Genomic DNA, 13,814 nt, shown 5'->3' on the forward strand with positions numbered 1-13,814 from the left:
ATGCTATCCTGTGGAGGACTGTAGCTCCCCATGGATTACAGGATAACATTATGATAAGGTCTCTGCCATAAACATTAAGGAATGTTCCAAATTCCATTGGTCAGATGAATTTGAAAGTGACTTTTTTTTTTCCTAAACAAGACCTGAGAAGCTTAGTGAAAGTAACTCTGCAATTGTGATTAGCAAATATATTAAAACCTGTTGTAAGCCAAGGCAGGCTCATAAGATACTAATACTGTTTGGATCAGTCCCCTTATTCAGTGAGCCATACATGTTCCAACTGGGTGTTGTGGAACCTCTGACACTGTGTTTGTTCATTTTACCATCTGGATCAACAAGTGGTCGTTCTGGCATTTGGGCATGTTCAACCATGCCGTGATTTCTAAATGACAGCCTTGTGCCAACAGCAAAGAGATCTGACATTACAATCAGCACCTATCTTGGGTGCTCACACTGCCACTCACTTGTGGAAACAGGATTTGTCAAATACAAGAAATGAAGTTGTGTTATACGCACTCATTTTTAACATAGCGTTAAGTAAATGTGTGCCATGTGTACATATTTGTGAAGTGTTTACTGTTTACTGTGTTTCAGTGTATTTGCTGGCTGTCAGATTCCATATCCAAAAAGAGAATTCCTCAATGAAGATGAACCTGAAGAGAAAGGGGATAAGGTATAGTAAACTCCTTGTTTGGTTGGGGCTTTTTTACTTTCAAGTGTGCAATAAGAAAGCATCATGGTTCCAAATGAAAACTAATGAAACATGAAGAGTTAACCAAAAATGTGTTTCCAAGGCAAAGCTCTCATAAAACTGCTTCTCAGACAGTTGAAAAGTATCAGATGCCTTGGGGTGTCTCAGGTGGTATCACCATCACGGTTTGCCCTGACCTGTGGGGAATGAACTGGATGGGCTGTTCTGTCAGCTGTAGCCTGCTGTCAGTTGCTGTCATTCCAAGAAGACCTTGCTACCTCCTCCAGCATTGCATGATCAAAATACATTGTGAGCACATTTAAAGAATGGCATTCTCATTGTATGACTGGCATCCATCCAGCCATTTGAATGTCGATGGCTGTCGGGACAAATAAATAGTGGCAGCCTGCTTCTGGCACTACATCAGAACATTTCATCCATCTGCATGCAGTTTCCTGATCATGTTGCAAGGGCCCTTAGACAAAGGAGTAATAAGGATTCTGAACTATTCTGGTAGCAACAATCTGCTCTGGATATTCTCTTTTCCATAGCCCCATAGACACGAGCAAGAACTTGGTTGTGATAATAAATTTTGTTGTGTTTGCAACATAATCTGATCTGCTTGGTGCATGTAGCTCAGCTGTGCTGTGTGGCCATAGCAATTGTCCCATAGTGCTGGGAAGGCCAGACAATGTTGCTATAGTGTAGGAAGCAGTGTGTTATTTTCACAGAACAAGGTACAGTGAGGCACCAGCAGTGATGTATAGCTAAGAAAATGTGAAGAACAGTCTTGGACTGTCGTTATCTGAGGACTATGTGAGAAGGGCTGTTCTCCTTCAGAGAAACCATTTGACTACATGAATATTCTGTTTGCAATTTTCTGCACAGCAGGACAAACTAGCTGAGCTTAAACATATATTTTAGAGAGCAAATTTTGTTTTCAGAACTGATATTGCAAATTTTTGTTTACTGACAACAAGTGATAGTATCCATGATTTTTGTGTCCAGATAGTTTTTTCCAAAGGAGGAAACAGACCCCTGAGCAAAAATAAAATCAAATTCATTATACTAATTTGATTGTAATTTAGTTACTAGTTTTGCTTCAACTCCCACAGCCTCAAAAAACAAGATGAAACCTTATGAATTAAAATTACTCTGGCTTTTTTATATTTAAGTCAGTGTACTTGAAAGGAAATATCTGTCTTTTCCCAGATAGTGTTGCAGGAGTGATGACAATGGCATATTTATATTTAAAACGGCCAATATATAAATGGTCTTCAAGATTGTTGAGGACAGTCAGGTATTTATGCACACTCCAAATTAAACCTTTTCTTAGACCACTTAGGTAATACAAATCCTACATTACTCACTGAATATGTTCCTGCAGTGTAGAAAATGTGGAGATAAAGGCTATTCTGAAAGTTGAATCTGTTCCATGTTTTGTTGCTTTATGATGTTATTGTAAATGAAAAGTTTTTTGGTTTTTTTTTAGGCTACTTTGTTACTGTTTTGTTTTTAAAACCCTAAATATCTGTATAATCATTCATATAATCACAACCTGGGGAAGTTTTCTCTGTTTATTTGGAACTTGCATCTGAGTTAAATAACATTTAGCATAAGCATCTATTCTTCAAAATGGTTGTTAGTTAGCAAGACTAAAAATGAGGGTTTGTAAAACCAAGTGAAAATACATTTTTGTAATTTAAATTCTGTTAGGCAAGTTTCTTCTAGGTTTGTTTCCAGGTAGGACTGAAATTTCATTTTGGTAATTTGTGGCTGAGAGGTGACGTATGGCAATGGGTTGTTAAGTGTAGACCTTTCATGAGTTTAGTCATTTAGGAACTGCCATGAACCAGACTGACCTGAGGACAGGGTTTTTGCTGGTGAAAGCCATTTTTGTGCAGTTAGGTGGTGCAGCCAGGCCCCAGCTGGAGACTGACAGAGCAGGTCTCAGTCTCTAGCCAGGCAGTAGCAATAGTAGTTCCACACAAGAGCCAACTCTGGCTAGTCAACTAAATTTTGTGCTAAAATCTGAAGTGCAAAACCTGGGACCTACAACAAGCTCTTGCCTTTAATTGTGAGAGTCCCTTTAATATTTGTCTACACAAAAAACCCCTAAGTTTTTTCAGTTCACACAATAGTAATTACCTTACTTGCATCCAAACACTCCTATGAAAACACAAATCTCAGAATTCTAACACAAAATAGTACCTTAGTTATTGATGTTTTGTTTGTGTAAGCAAAGTTCAAACCATTATGAAAAATAAATTACTTCTTAATAGTTTTTTTGTTTACAAGCTAGTTTGATTAACTTTTTAGATTATTGAAGTCTAAATCTCCCAGGAAATAGAATCTGACCAAGATGAGATTTGAGGACTGCATGCAGGAGGATACATTATGGCTTTTGCTAAATGTGAAATGGAATTGCAGGCCATCTCTTAAGTCCTTGAAGGTGCAAGTCTTCTTTGCAGTCTTAAATTAATACATCACTGCAAATTTTGTTGGAATGTGTCTCGGGAGACTATTGTCATGAATGGCATAGATGCAGATCTTTAATGTCATTTATCTGGGGTAACTAAAAGCCTCAAGGTGAAGGGGGCATCAAGAATTTGCTAGTGGCAACTGGTTGTCATAATTTCTGAAAAACTAATAAAGTAAGGTTTTTAATTAAAAGGCTGTCATACTAAAGTTTTGGTCATTATATTAGCGGATATTCTAGCAAAAAAAAAAAAAAAAAAAAAAAAAGCCCTATCCTGGAATGTTCCCTACAGTATGCTGGGGAAGGATAGGAAGGCTTTTTAATTCAATCTGTGTCAGTTGAAGGTTTTTTTCATTCATCTTTCTCAGAACTGTAGCCACAGAGGACAGAGTTGCTCTCAGTTGGTTATTCTGACCTTCCCTCCACTTCCTCAAATATTCCTTTTAGTCTGTAGCCCTCTGAAGCCAGAAGAACTCTCGATGTCTTTTGTTCTTGTGTTCTTCTTCTTAACCTTTTTTTTTCCCCTCTGTGACACTTTTCTCTGTTTATTTTCCTGCTAGGAGCCAGTGTCATCTTAATTATCTGGCTTCTCTTCCTTTGCTAGTTTTCTCCTTCCCTTGCCAGATCCTTCTTTCAGTGTTTCCTCCTCTTTTGTCTTTAACACTTCTGGTTTATTTTCATTTTTCTGCTGTTTTCTGACCCTGTACATAGTGCACCATGCTGGGCCCTATTCCCAGTACAGCACTCTTTGCAAAGTGCTTAAAACCACAGGAAACCAAAATAGTAATAAAACCCATTTCCTCGCAACCAAGAAGACATGATAGAATTTCTTTGGTCTCAATGTGCTTACCTTTCTGGCAGTAATACTGTCAGCCTTATTCAGGTGAAAAGTGAAAGTTTGAAACATGGTTTTGATTCTGCATGAACAAGGCCATTGAAGCACTTAGAACAACTTACTGTGGGTTCCCCATGTCTGCCACTGAGCACTAGGGAAATTTTGGGTGCTTTGATTTGCTTTATTAGGTTATTACTGCTTTATAAAGGGTTCCTTTTATCCTTTCTGAGAGCCTGGTGTCTTGATTTGAATAAGACAGGTGTCCACTAAGGGATGCAGGAGTCTTCATTGAAATGGAAAATGTAAACCCCCTCCCTCCAAATTATTATAATTTTTGAAATTAGGAGGCTCTCAGGCAAAAATATGGGAATAGGAATAACAATTCTTTACTAGGAAAATTAAAAATACAAATGCAGTAGGACAAAAAAAAAAACAACAAAAAAAACCAAAACAAAACAAAAAAAACACCACCAAAAAAAAACACTGGCAGAGTTAGAATATGACCTGACACCCTGTGGGTCAGGGTGTTTGGTAGCAGTCTGATTAAACGGTGGCTGCAGTGCTTCTGGATTGACAGATGTGGTTCTGCTAAAACAGTGATCCTGTAGAAGGGTGTAGTTTTCCTCTGAACATTCAGTGGTGGTATAGGTGGGCCTGTCTTCCTCTGGGAATCCAGTGGAGAAGAAAGCTGCTTCTCTTGAAATCCAGTGGAAAAGGCTGCCTGTGGTGTTCCAAATCTCAGATTATATCCAGGTAGGAATGCTTGGCTCCTCCCCCTGGGCAGAGCATCTCACAATGGGATGATGTAATTTTACCAGTGAGACTCAAGGACCCATTAACAGAAGATATCTCCCCGAGGGAGGATTGGTTGTAGAAGAGATAAAGAAAAACTGTAAAATTAACAGAAGATAACTGCTCTTCCTCTAACAGATGATAACAGAATACACAACCCCACCCACATCTTGCAGCCAGGACACCTGGGTAGCCGCAGGAGGCACTCAACTGTCTTTCCAGTTTAAGTCCAGCTTATCTCATTGAAAAAGCAAAATGACCACAAGTGGGACACCCCACAGGTGTGCAGGTCTGTACTGGGGGTGAACTTCTCCCAGCATTCAGCCTTGGTGTGTTTTCCCATCACATGAGGGCCTGCCTCCCCATCAGTGACACCGGGTTGGCAGCTCCACGAAGCTGACAAACCTAGCTCAGAGCAAGTGACCCTGTTGTGTTGCTTCTTCCCTCAGAATCAGCAGCAGCAGAATCAGCATCAGCAGCAAACAGCACCTCAGCAGCAGGCGCAGGCAGCGCCGCAGCAGCCGCAGCCGCAGCAGCAGAACAGCAGCCAGACCAACGGGACGGCGGCGGGCGCCGGCGGGGCAGGCGGGGGCGCGGGCGCGGGGCTCCAGCACAGCCAGGACTCCAGCCTCAGCCAGGTGCCTCCGAACAAGAAACCACGCATAGGGCCTTCAGGCGCTAACTCAGGCGGGCCTGTCATGCCTTCGGATTATCAGGTACCTCTGCAAGTTTTGCTGCTTCTGACACTATAGGGCCAAGGGACAAAATGTCATTTTCCCCCCTTCCCAACTGCAAGAACAGACCACGTTTTAATGAATTTTTGATGTGACCTGAGGCATGCTGAGGTTTTGTTCTGTGATTAGTAAATTTCGATAGAACACAGTTTGAGTTGTATCTACTGCACCCTGTAAAGTGCTGAGGACTAGTCCACTCCAGGAAAAAACTTAAATATTTGCTTAGCTTTATATTTTAGAGTAATCTTGCTGAAGCCAGGGGATGTAAATGCTGCATTGCATCAAGTTTAGGATACTCGGGTCTTGGCAATATTAAATCCCATGTGAGGCGCAGATGTGAGACAATCCTGAGAAGGAGAAGCAAAGGTAGAACCAGGCTCTCCCATTTCATTCCTCCTATTGTCACATGTATGAAGTGGTTCTGTAGTTTATTCTGGTATCTTTCTAAGACTACTTCTAATGTTAAAGAAAAAAATGCATGTAAGGACAGGAATGACCATTTGGTTCATCTGTTTGATTCATGCCAGAGTAGGGCACAAAGACATGCGTTGTTTCTAATGTGACCAAAGTAGAACACATTTCATGTTTTCTGGTACAGTAGCATTCATAAGGAAAAGCACTATCACTGAATATTTTTTGAATTTGCGTATTTGTCTTTGCTTACCAGAATTTTATTTTCCACCAAAAAAGTGACTTTCATTAAATGTAGAAAGCATTGAACTTAGCAGGATGTTCAGTACTTTGAAGTTTATACTTGCTGGAGCAGTAATTAGTTGAAAGAAGAAAAAAAAGTTAGATATTAAGGGTAAATTTTAAATTATGCTAGGGATTCTGTCTGCTCCTAGCCTCCAAGGGTATCCCACCTTGGAGAATGGTCTTTTCAGGCTGTTTTAAAGTTAAAATAAGTAGGGTTTAAGTTACCAGCTCTACAGTTGTCTTAGCTGTCCAGACCTTCTCCACAGACAATTGATTACTCAATGCCAGACATATTTCTCCCATTTTTGTTTAACTCCTTTAGTTACAATTTTCATGAAAGCATCGAGGGCAATTTAAGGGGAAAGACAACTAGGTTTCTTTTTTGAAAAGTTCCAGCCAGGCTTGATGCCTGAACAGATCAGTACATCTGTCTGACTGCAGCAGTATTTATGGCCAGTCTGGTTTGGTCTATACTTTGAGGACTGGTGTGCTGCATTTGATGATATCCATTATAGAATTCTTATCCAGTTCTCTGAATTGTTGGCAAAGTTGCCCCTTACAAGTTGCTAGTAGTCTAAATATTCTTTTTTTCAGTTTTTTTTTGCCCTCTGTGATGCTTTCCTTCTAAACTTTAACAGCACAGGCATCAAAATCATGATCTGTATGTTTCTTTTACGTCATTCACTAAATTGTATGGTCTGATTATCCATTTTTACACTTGTTTGGCTATATGCCTTTTAACATCAAGCTATCTTCTGTTCCAGAAAGGAATGTCTGCAATTTGCCCAAGTCTGACTTTATTAAAAACAAATTCTCATATGTGAAAAAAAATAAGCATGGGCAAGTTAATGAATTCATTTAGTCTTAAAAAACTCCATTTTATCTTATTCGGAAGTAGACAGAAGATCTTCTTTGCTTTGATTTCATTTAACTTGTGATCTGAAGTCTCCGTTGAAGTTTTTGTTGTCATTCACCAGCCTCAATATATGTTGCTTCCACAAATGACAGTGCAAAACTCTTTGTTGAATTTTACTGAGCCTTCCTTATGTGACCTTGGTATTTTGCTTACTAGGTGAGCTGATGCTTTTCATCCAGAAAGAGCACCTATAAAGTCATAGAATTTATCACAATTCTTTTTCTTTTCCATTAAAAGTTGAAAACTTCCCAGAATTTTGAGAAAAAAATTCTGGTTTCAGACACTGTGTTACACAACCAGCCTTAACCAGGATTGTGGTGGGGTTTACCTTGCTGGACAGTCTCCTGTCCATTGAGCAGTACTTCTCATGCCAAGTGATTTTTCAACTTGGATTATTGAGCAGCTCATGATTAATTCTGAATGGGAAATGGTTATGATAATGGAAGGGCAAATTCAGCACACCAGAGGTTGCAAGATCTGCAGATTTGTCTTGCTGAGGTTGGAGTCCACTGAGCTGACAGTCCCAAACTATGGAAGGGAAAAAAATACTCAGGAAAATTAATGTTAGGTTATGTACATACACATACCCATTTTTAAGCAGTTGTCCTTGTTTGCAGTAGTTAAGGGATCAAGTTAAAAGACTCACTTAATGTTATATTATTTAGTCTTAATGGACAATTTTTCGTTTAGATAAGTTGAGTAGTAGTCATGGTTGTCTTTTTCTCAGAAAAGAATAAAACATTTATAACGTTTAGTATTGTCTATCTTGAGAAGGGTGTTTGTAGTCTTAGTACTGATAGCATTTACAATAGCCATAGATGTAAGTGTAAGAAACAGACGAATTTTGAAAGGGAGTCTGCTCTCTTTGTCTCCTGTGTATTTTTTCTTCAGAAAATGTGTGTGTACATGCTGTACTTTTAGGTACAAAAGTACTTAACTCCAAGGGTTCTTGTGTATTTTGTGTGCTGTGTTAAAGCTGATTGCAGATCAGAATGATGACTTGTTTTATGGGACCCTAAATAGCAGCACTATTTAGTCAGCTTCCCCAACAATCATGTTTAATGAGCACCAGACAGGTTAAAACTTTCCTGAACTGCACGGTCCTGGCAGGCTGAACATGTTATGATTGTTCCATTGATCCCTCTCTTTTTTCCTGCAGCACTCCAGCTCACGCCTGAGTTACCAAAGCAACATTCAGGGATCTTCTCAGTCCCAGAGTACAATGGGCTATTCCACATCGTCTCAGCAGAGCTCTCAGTATCACCAATCTCATCAGTCTCACAGGTACTGAGGGGCCTGACAGGCTGCACTCAGAAAGAAATGGACTAGAAGCCAGAAGACTCCAGCAATATGAAGTTCATAACGATGAGAAGACCAAAAATACAAACTATGATGCAGAATTAAAATTCATGATGATAAAAGGAAAACTTCACTCACTGAAGACTTCCCCCATCCCTGCCCCATCCCCATCCCTTTATTGCCATAAAGGAGATTCTTGTGAAGTTTTCCTTCCTTCCTGCCCTTGCATGTGCTCCATTGTGGTTACTCTAATGAACCCTTCTGATCTGAACCCAGCACTTAACTTCTTTATCCTTTGGAATTTTGAAGGATTCCTGGTGCACCTTCCTTATGCTGTAGTGATTGCCATAAATCTGTCTTTTCAATCTCTTTGATGGGATTTTAAAGTTTTAAAATCTTGAACTCCCAGGCTTTCAAGCTTGTATATAGTTAGTTTTGTACTAGGCAAACCAGTTTAGCTATACAGGTATATTGCACCTTTTTAAAGCACTATGTTATTTTCACAGGATATTACTGTTTTGCTCATGGATGTCAAGAACAGCAAAATTTTACTGTTCCAGAGTATTTTACTATTCTGTTTTTATTAGTCTAGTTTTCAGGCAAAGTATTAAAAATAAAAAATTTTAAAAATTAATAAAATGAAAAAAAGAAAAATGAAAAAAGAAAAAACCCACCCAAGTCTCTGCAGCAACAGATATGCTTCATGCTACTGGACTGAATGCCAAACAGAAGATTGCTGATATTTCTTAACTCATTCACATTGAATTCTTGAAATCACAGTGATCATGCTCTGACTAGTTTTAAATTAAGCATTACTTTAAATGAAACCAGGACAGTCACATAAAAAGGAGATGCTTTCAGGATCTGTTGGAACAGAAGAATGGAATGTCTTCCCAGGCTGGACACCAAAATAGTCAGGAAAATGTATTTACTGCCCTCAAGTCTCAGTAGGAATGTGGATGTCAGGCTTTTTCTGTATTTCTGAGAAGTAGCTTATTAATGTGTGTGAGAGTTCTATAAATTTAGCTTTCTTTCACATTCCAGAGTCAGTTCTCAAAACTTAAAGGTGACAGAAATACTAAGACTTGCAAAAACAAATGAATTTAATCATTTTATGTTAGAATTTATAATTAAGAGAAATTATTGTGCAGTTTGAAAAGCATGTTGAAAATTGTTCCTTTTTGTTGTTTATTATGCATATTCTGTGTCCCTCACATTGCTGTGATTAACCAGATTAGTTACACCAGATGCGCTTGATTGCACTGAAATGTTTCTTTTTCCCTAGAGCAAACATGTTTTGATTGTGCCTAAGGGACTGTAAGTGGATGGGTAGCTGGCAGAAAATCCCTAGTAATTAAGCAAGAGTTCAGAAGCATAATCAGAGGATTATTGTCCAACTTCTGGAACCACAGTTATTCAGAGAGACACAACATGTAATTTGGGACAGCTTCGTTTTTGCTTCAGCCTTCAGAAATAAGGCTGACTCCTGTGGCAGAAAACCTAGAGGAATGCATTTAGAAAGCTACTGGCAGTGTAACATCAGAGAGCTTCTACAGCTGGTGTCCAGAGAAGAGGTGACAGGAGTTCAGGTGTAAATGGTCAGTGGTAACAGATTTTTATACTGCAGAGTGTTATCTTCTGTCCCATGCCCACACACAAAAAAAAAATAAAAAAAAAATGGTGTACCCATGCACATTCACACTGAAGTTGTGATCAGATGTAGCAGATGAGTAGGTCTGTTTGCTCTGAGGAGAATGCTTTTCATCACATATATGGTTCTACTGGATTTGATCTCCCAGTCATCTTTAGTGCCCCCTTCCTCCTCAAACTCGTGCTGTTTTCCTGCTTTGTGTGAGCAGTTGGCTTGCTTTGGCCATACCTACCATCATGTGATTTTGACAACACACAGCTGCTCCAGAAAAGCAGCTAAAACCTGCTTTTGTCATCAAATGGATAAGAAGGTGGTGAAAAACTAAATGAAGCAATTGAAGGGAAAAATTATTTCTGGGGAAAAATAATCTCCCAGAGGATACTTTCAATGTATAACCCTTGAAATGCTACATTTTATACATACTGTAGTACTCTGAAAGGACAGGTTTTAATTGTTCCTTTATTTAACTGACTGTGGGGTGACAATTCTTTCTGTCTCCTCCCTTACTGATGTTAGGATGAGGTACTTTTGATCAAATGGATATTTGGCCTATGCTATTAAGTAACACTTCTTTTATACTTCTGCGATTTGAATGTCACATTTCTGGAAATTAACTTATGGCAGAGTGATTTTTGTCCCCTTGTGTTCTTTTCATCCGTCTGTTCTCTCAGAATTATTTTGTCTTTTCTACTACAGTTATCTAACATTTATTTTCCCTGCTGTGACTTGCAGCTGATCATCAAAATTCATACAAGATCAGGAGGTAGCAGGGGACCACTGGTTAATTAAGGTGGGCTCTTGTGCCAATAAGGCAAAATCATGGTGTAGATTAATCTCTGTGTAGAGTGTGAAACTTCACAGCAATGTAAGGTGCTTTAATTGAGTGAACTTCCAGCTTCTAGCATGACTGCCACAACCTCTCTCAGCTGTACTTGGCTTTCTTGTCTTGGTTGGGTTGATAGATGACCACATGCCACTCCTCTCTCTAGCTTCTATGTGCACAGGTGAAGCTGAGCTGTCTTCTTCTGTTCCTCCAAATTCACAACTGGGAGGAGAGGGAATAAAAGCAGCAGCACTGGCTGCAAAATGTAGGCTCTGCACACTCTTGTAGATTCTTCCTGGGGGTGAAATAATTTGCCTTTTCTTGGGAGCTTGATGCATGCTGCCAGGGTTGGTGGCAGTCATAGTGGAAGAAGACTTGCTGCCTAGGGTTTTTTTTCCCATGAGGTAAAAAACTCTCTGCTTTCAGAAATGAATTGTGCAGTTTGATGTGGGAAACCAGGACTGTGTCATTTTTATGGGGTTTTTTTTTGCCTGTGCAGTTTCTTTATTACTCAGCTCTGTCTCTGCCCATAACCTACAGACTCTCAGCAAAGTGTTTCACACCTCTACTGAGAGGTGCAGAGCTGTCTTCTCCATCCTGGTGAGAGAACAGGCTGCTGAGCACAACTTTTCATGTCACGGCTCAGAGGAAACAAACACGTGGGGAATTAATGGGATGAGCAGCCTGGTTCGCGTTGGTGAAGTTTATGTAGCACAAACTGCACAATGAAGGAAAAATAATAGGGAAAGCTGCGACTCCTGCACTGTATCTGTGACACTGTATCTGGGGAGGGGGAGGGAAGTGCATTCGTAGTGGGAGGGGTGGCGGGAAGCTAGAAGTGTTCAAATATGTATGATATTTTATATAAACATAATAAGCTTAGTTCCCCTTCATAATCTTCAGGAATGGTACTTTAACACCATTAAGTAAAGAATTGTTTTAGGATTAAATAAATGTATTGTACATAAGGCCATACGTAATCTTCTAAAAATGTCGCCAGACAGGAGCGATGTGTATTACAATATGAAAAAAGTCCTTAATGCACTGTTATCTCCTAAATATTTAGTAGTAAATTAATGCTATTTAATTTTTTTAAAAATTTGTCTTGTGTAGACACTAAAAAGTATTACACAAAATCTGGACAGAATATGTCCTTTTTAACAGCAATTTAAAGAACTTTTTATATATGTAAGGTAGTAACTTTTCAAATTGTTCTAGTTGTATATTCCCATGTTTACTATTTGTGGAAGTGTGCCTGTCTCTACTCAGTTTTTTTTTTTCCTAATAATTTCATGCACGCATCTTTCATTTTCGCAGTTTCCATTAGAAATTACTGTGTATGCGCCTGGTGCTGCCACAAAACTTTCCTGCTCTAGATTTGTGGTGGCTGCATTCAGTAGTGCCCGTGCCAATGGGCTACCAAAACCACAAAGCAAAATACTTGTTTCTCATTCTAGAGTTGAGAGTTTACTGCTTTTAAGTTGTCCTGATGTCACTCTTGAAATGACTGTTAAAACTAAGCTATGAGTTCATTGCATTTATTTTATATTCTTGGTTGTAATGAAATGGAATTGACTTTGCTTCAGTGTGAATTTTTTTAATAAAATAATATACATTTGTAATAATAATAAAAAGTTCAAATCAAATAAGTGTGCAGAAAAGTTTTTGTAAACATCAACTCTGGGCTACCAGTAGGGAAAATACAGCCCACAAAATTGCAGTTGCAATTATATTCAGGATGTTTATGATATCTTACACCACAGAAAACAAAGCTTCCAAAGCCTCAGGGTTGAAATTACAGTTTTTAAAATGCCCACGAGAATATTCACAGCTATGTGTCTATCAAAATAGAATGAAGCTTTATGGAAAGCAGGATTGATGGAGTGTTCTCTTAGGTTTTGCTCTCCACTTGTAAGCGTATGGATCTGCCACACTGATGACACTTGCTGAGATTCATTATAACTTGCATGACAATCCTGTAGATGCATTTTCTGAAAAAGAAAGCTGTTTTACTCTGTTCTGAAAATAAATGCTTTCCTGTTTTCTCCTCCTGCTGGGTATTGGAACAGCTCAAGTATTTCAGGTGGCAACATGGAAAGTATGAGCTAGAGCATTATTGGTGGGTTTTCACAATGGGATTTTCTGTGCTTTGCTAGTCTGTGTGTTTCTGTTCCATCTAACTTTGGATGGATGGATGGATGACTTCTTCCAAAAATCCCACTTGTCTTTTCCATAACAGTTGCATGGGTAAGAACGGTTGGGATTTACTTGCACTGCCCATTGCCTTTAGAAAGAGGCTTTGTTTTTTGATGTGCCTGTTACACAACGGTAGGAATAGGAGTGGCCTTTTGACAAAAAGCTTAGTCTCCATCTCTGACGCCTCAAGACAGAGCTGTTCTTCACCTCAATGCAACTGAATATTCCCAACTTTGTAACCCTCAGGGTTTCTGCTTCTGTTGTCCTTTTGTTGATACAATTGTGCTTAGTAAGCAGCTTTGGCTTGCATGTTTCTGAAACCTCCCGTGCCAGCTCTGTCTCAATCTCCATTCTTTTACAACAGTACATCTCTTTCTGTATTTCCTACCTGCTCGTTCAGTTTACAGTCTAATCCAGCCTGATCATACTGATCTAGATTAATGGTGTTCCTTTTTTGTCCTCGACAGCTAAACAACTTTGATTTCACAGCCACTGAGAAAGTTGCAGAGTAGGTTGTTTGCAGAGTAGGTTGTTTGTTAGTCTTTTGCTTTGACTTGTTGCTTCTTGCTCTGTGTTATTGCCCTGGCTCTGCCATCTCTGTTGCATTAGTTGTAAAGCTTCTCTCTTCACTTGCTCATGACTGCCAAAGCCTGCTGTTACGCTATCCCTCTTAATGAAATCAAGACGTTATGTAAGTTACCT

At 39.2% G+C, this 13,814-nt stretch overlaps 1 protein-coding gene across 1 annotated transcript in view; it reads left to right on the top strand.

Annotated features, from left to right (window-relative positions):
- The window catches only part of CDK19 (cyclin dependent kinase 19), a 121,697-nt gene extending 108,730 nt beyond the window's left edge, over positions 1-12,967 (top strand). Inside the window, exons 11-13 of the mRNA XM_031504391.2 lie at positions 595-673; positions 5,247-5,513; positions 8,303-12,967. Coding sequence (XP_031360251.1) covers positions 595-673; positions 5,247-5,513; positions 8,303-8,434 — 478 coding nt within the window. The 3' untranslated portion in view covers positions 8,435-12,967. The remainder of the gene's footprint in view (positions 1-594; positions 674-5,246; positions 5,514-8,302) is intronic.
- Positions 12,968-13,814: the final 847 nt, after the last annotated feature.

The sequence above is a fragment of the Lonchura striata genome, chromosome 3 (genome assembly GCF_046129695.1).
Source record: "Lonchura striata isolate bLonStr1 chromosome 3, bLonStr1.mat, whole genome shotgun sequence".
NCBI classification, from domain to species: domain Eukaryota; kingdom Metazoa; phylum Chordata; class Aves; order Passeriformes; family Estrildidae; genus Lonchura; species Lonchura striata.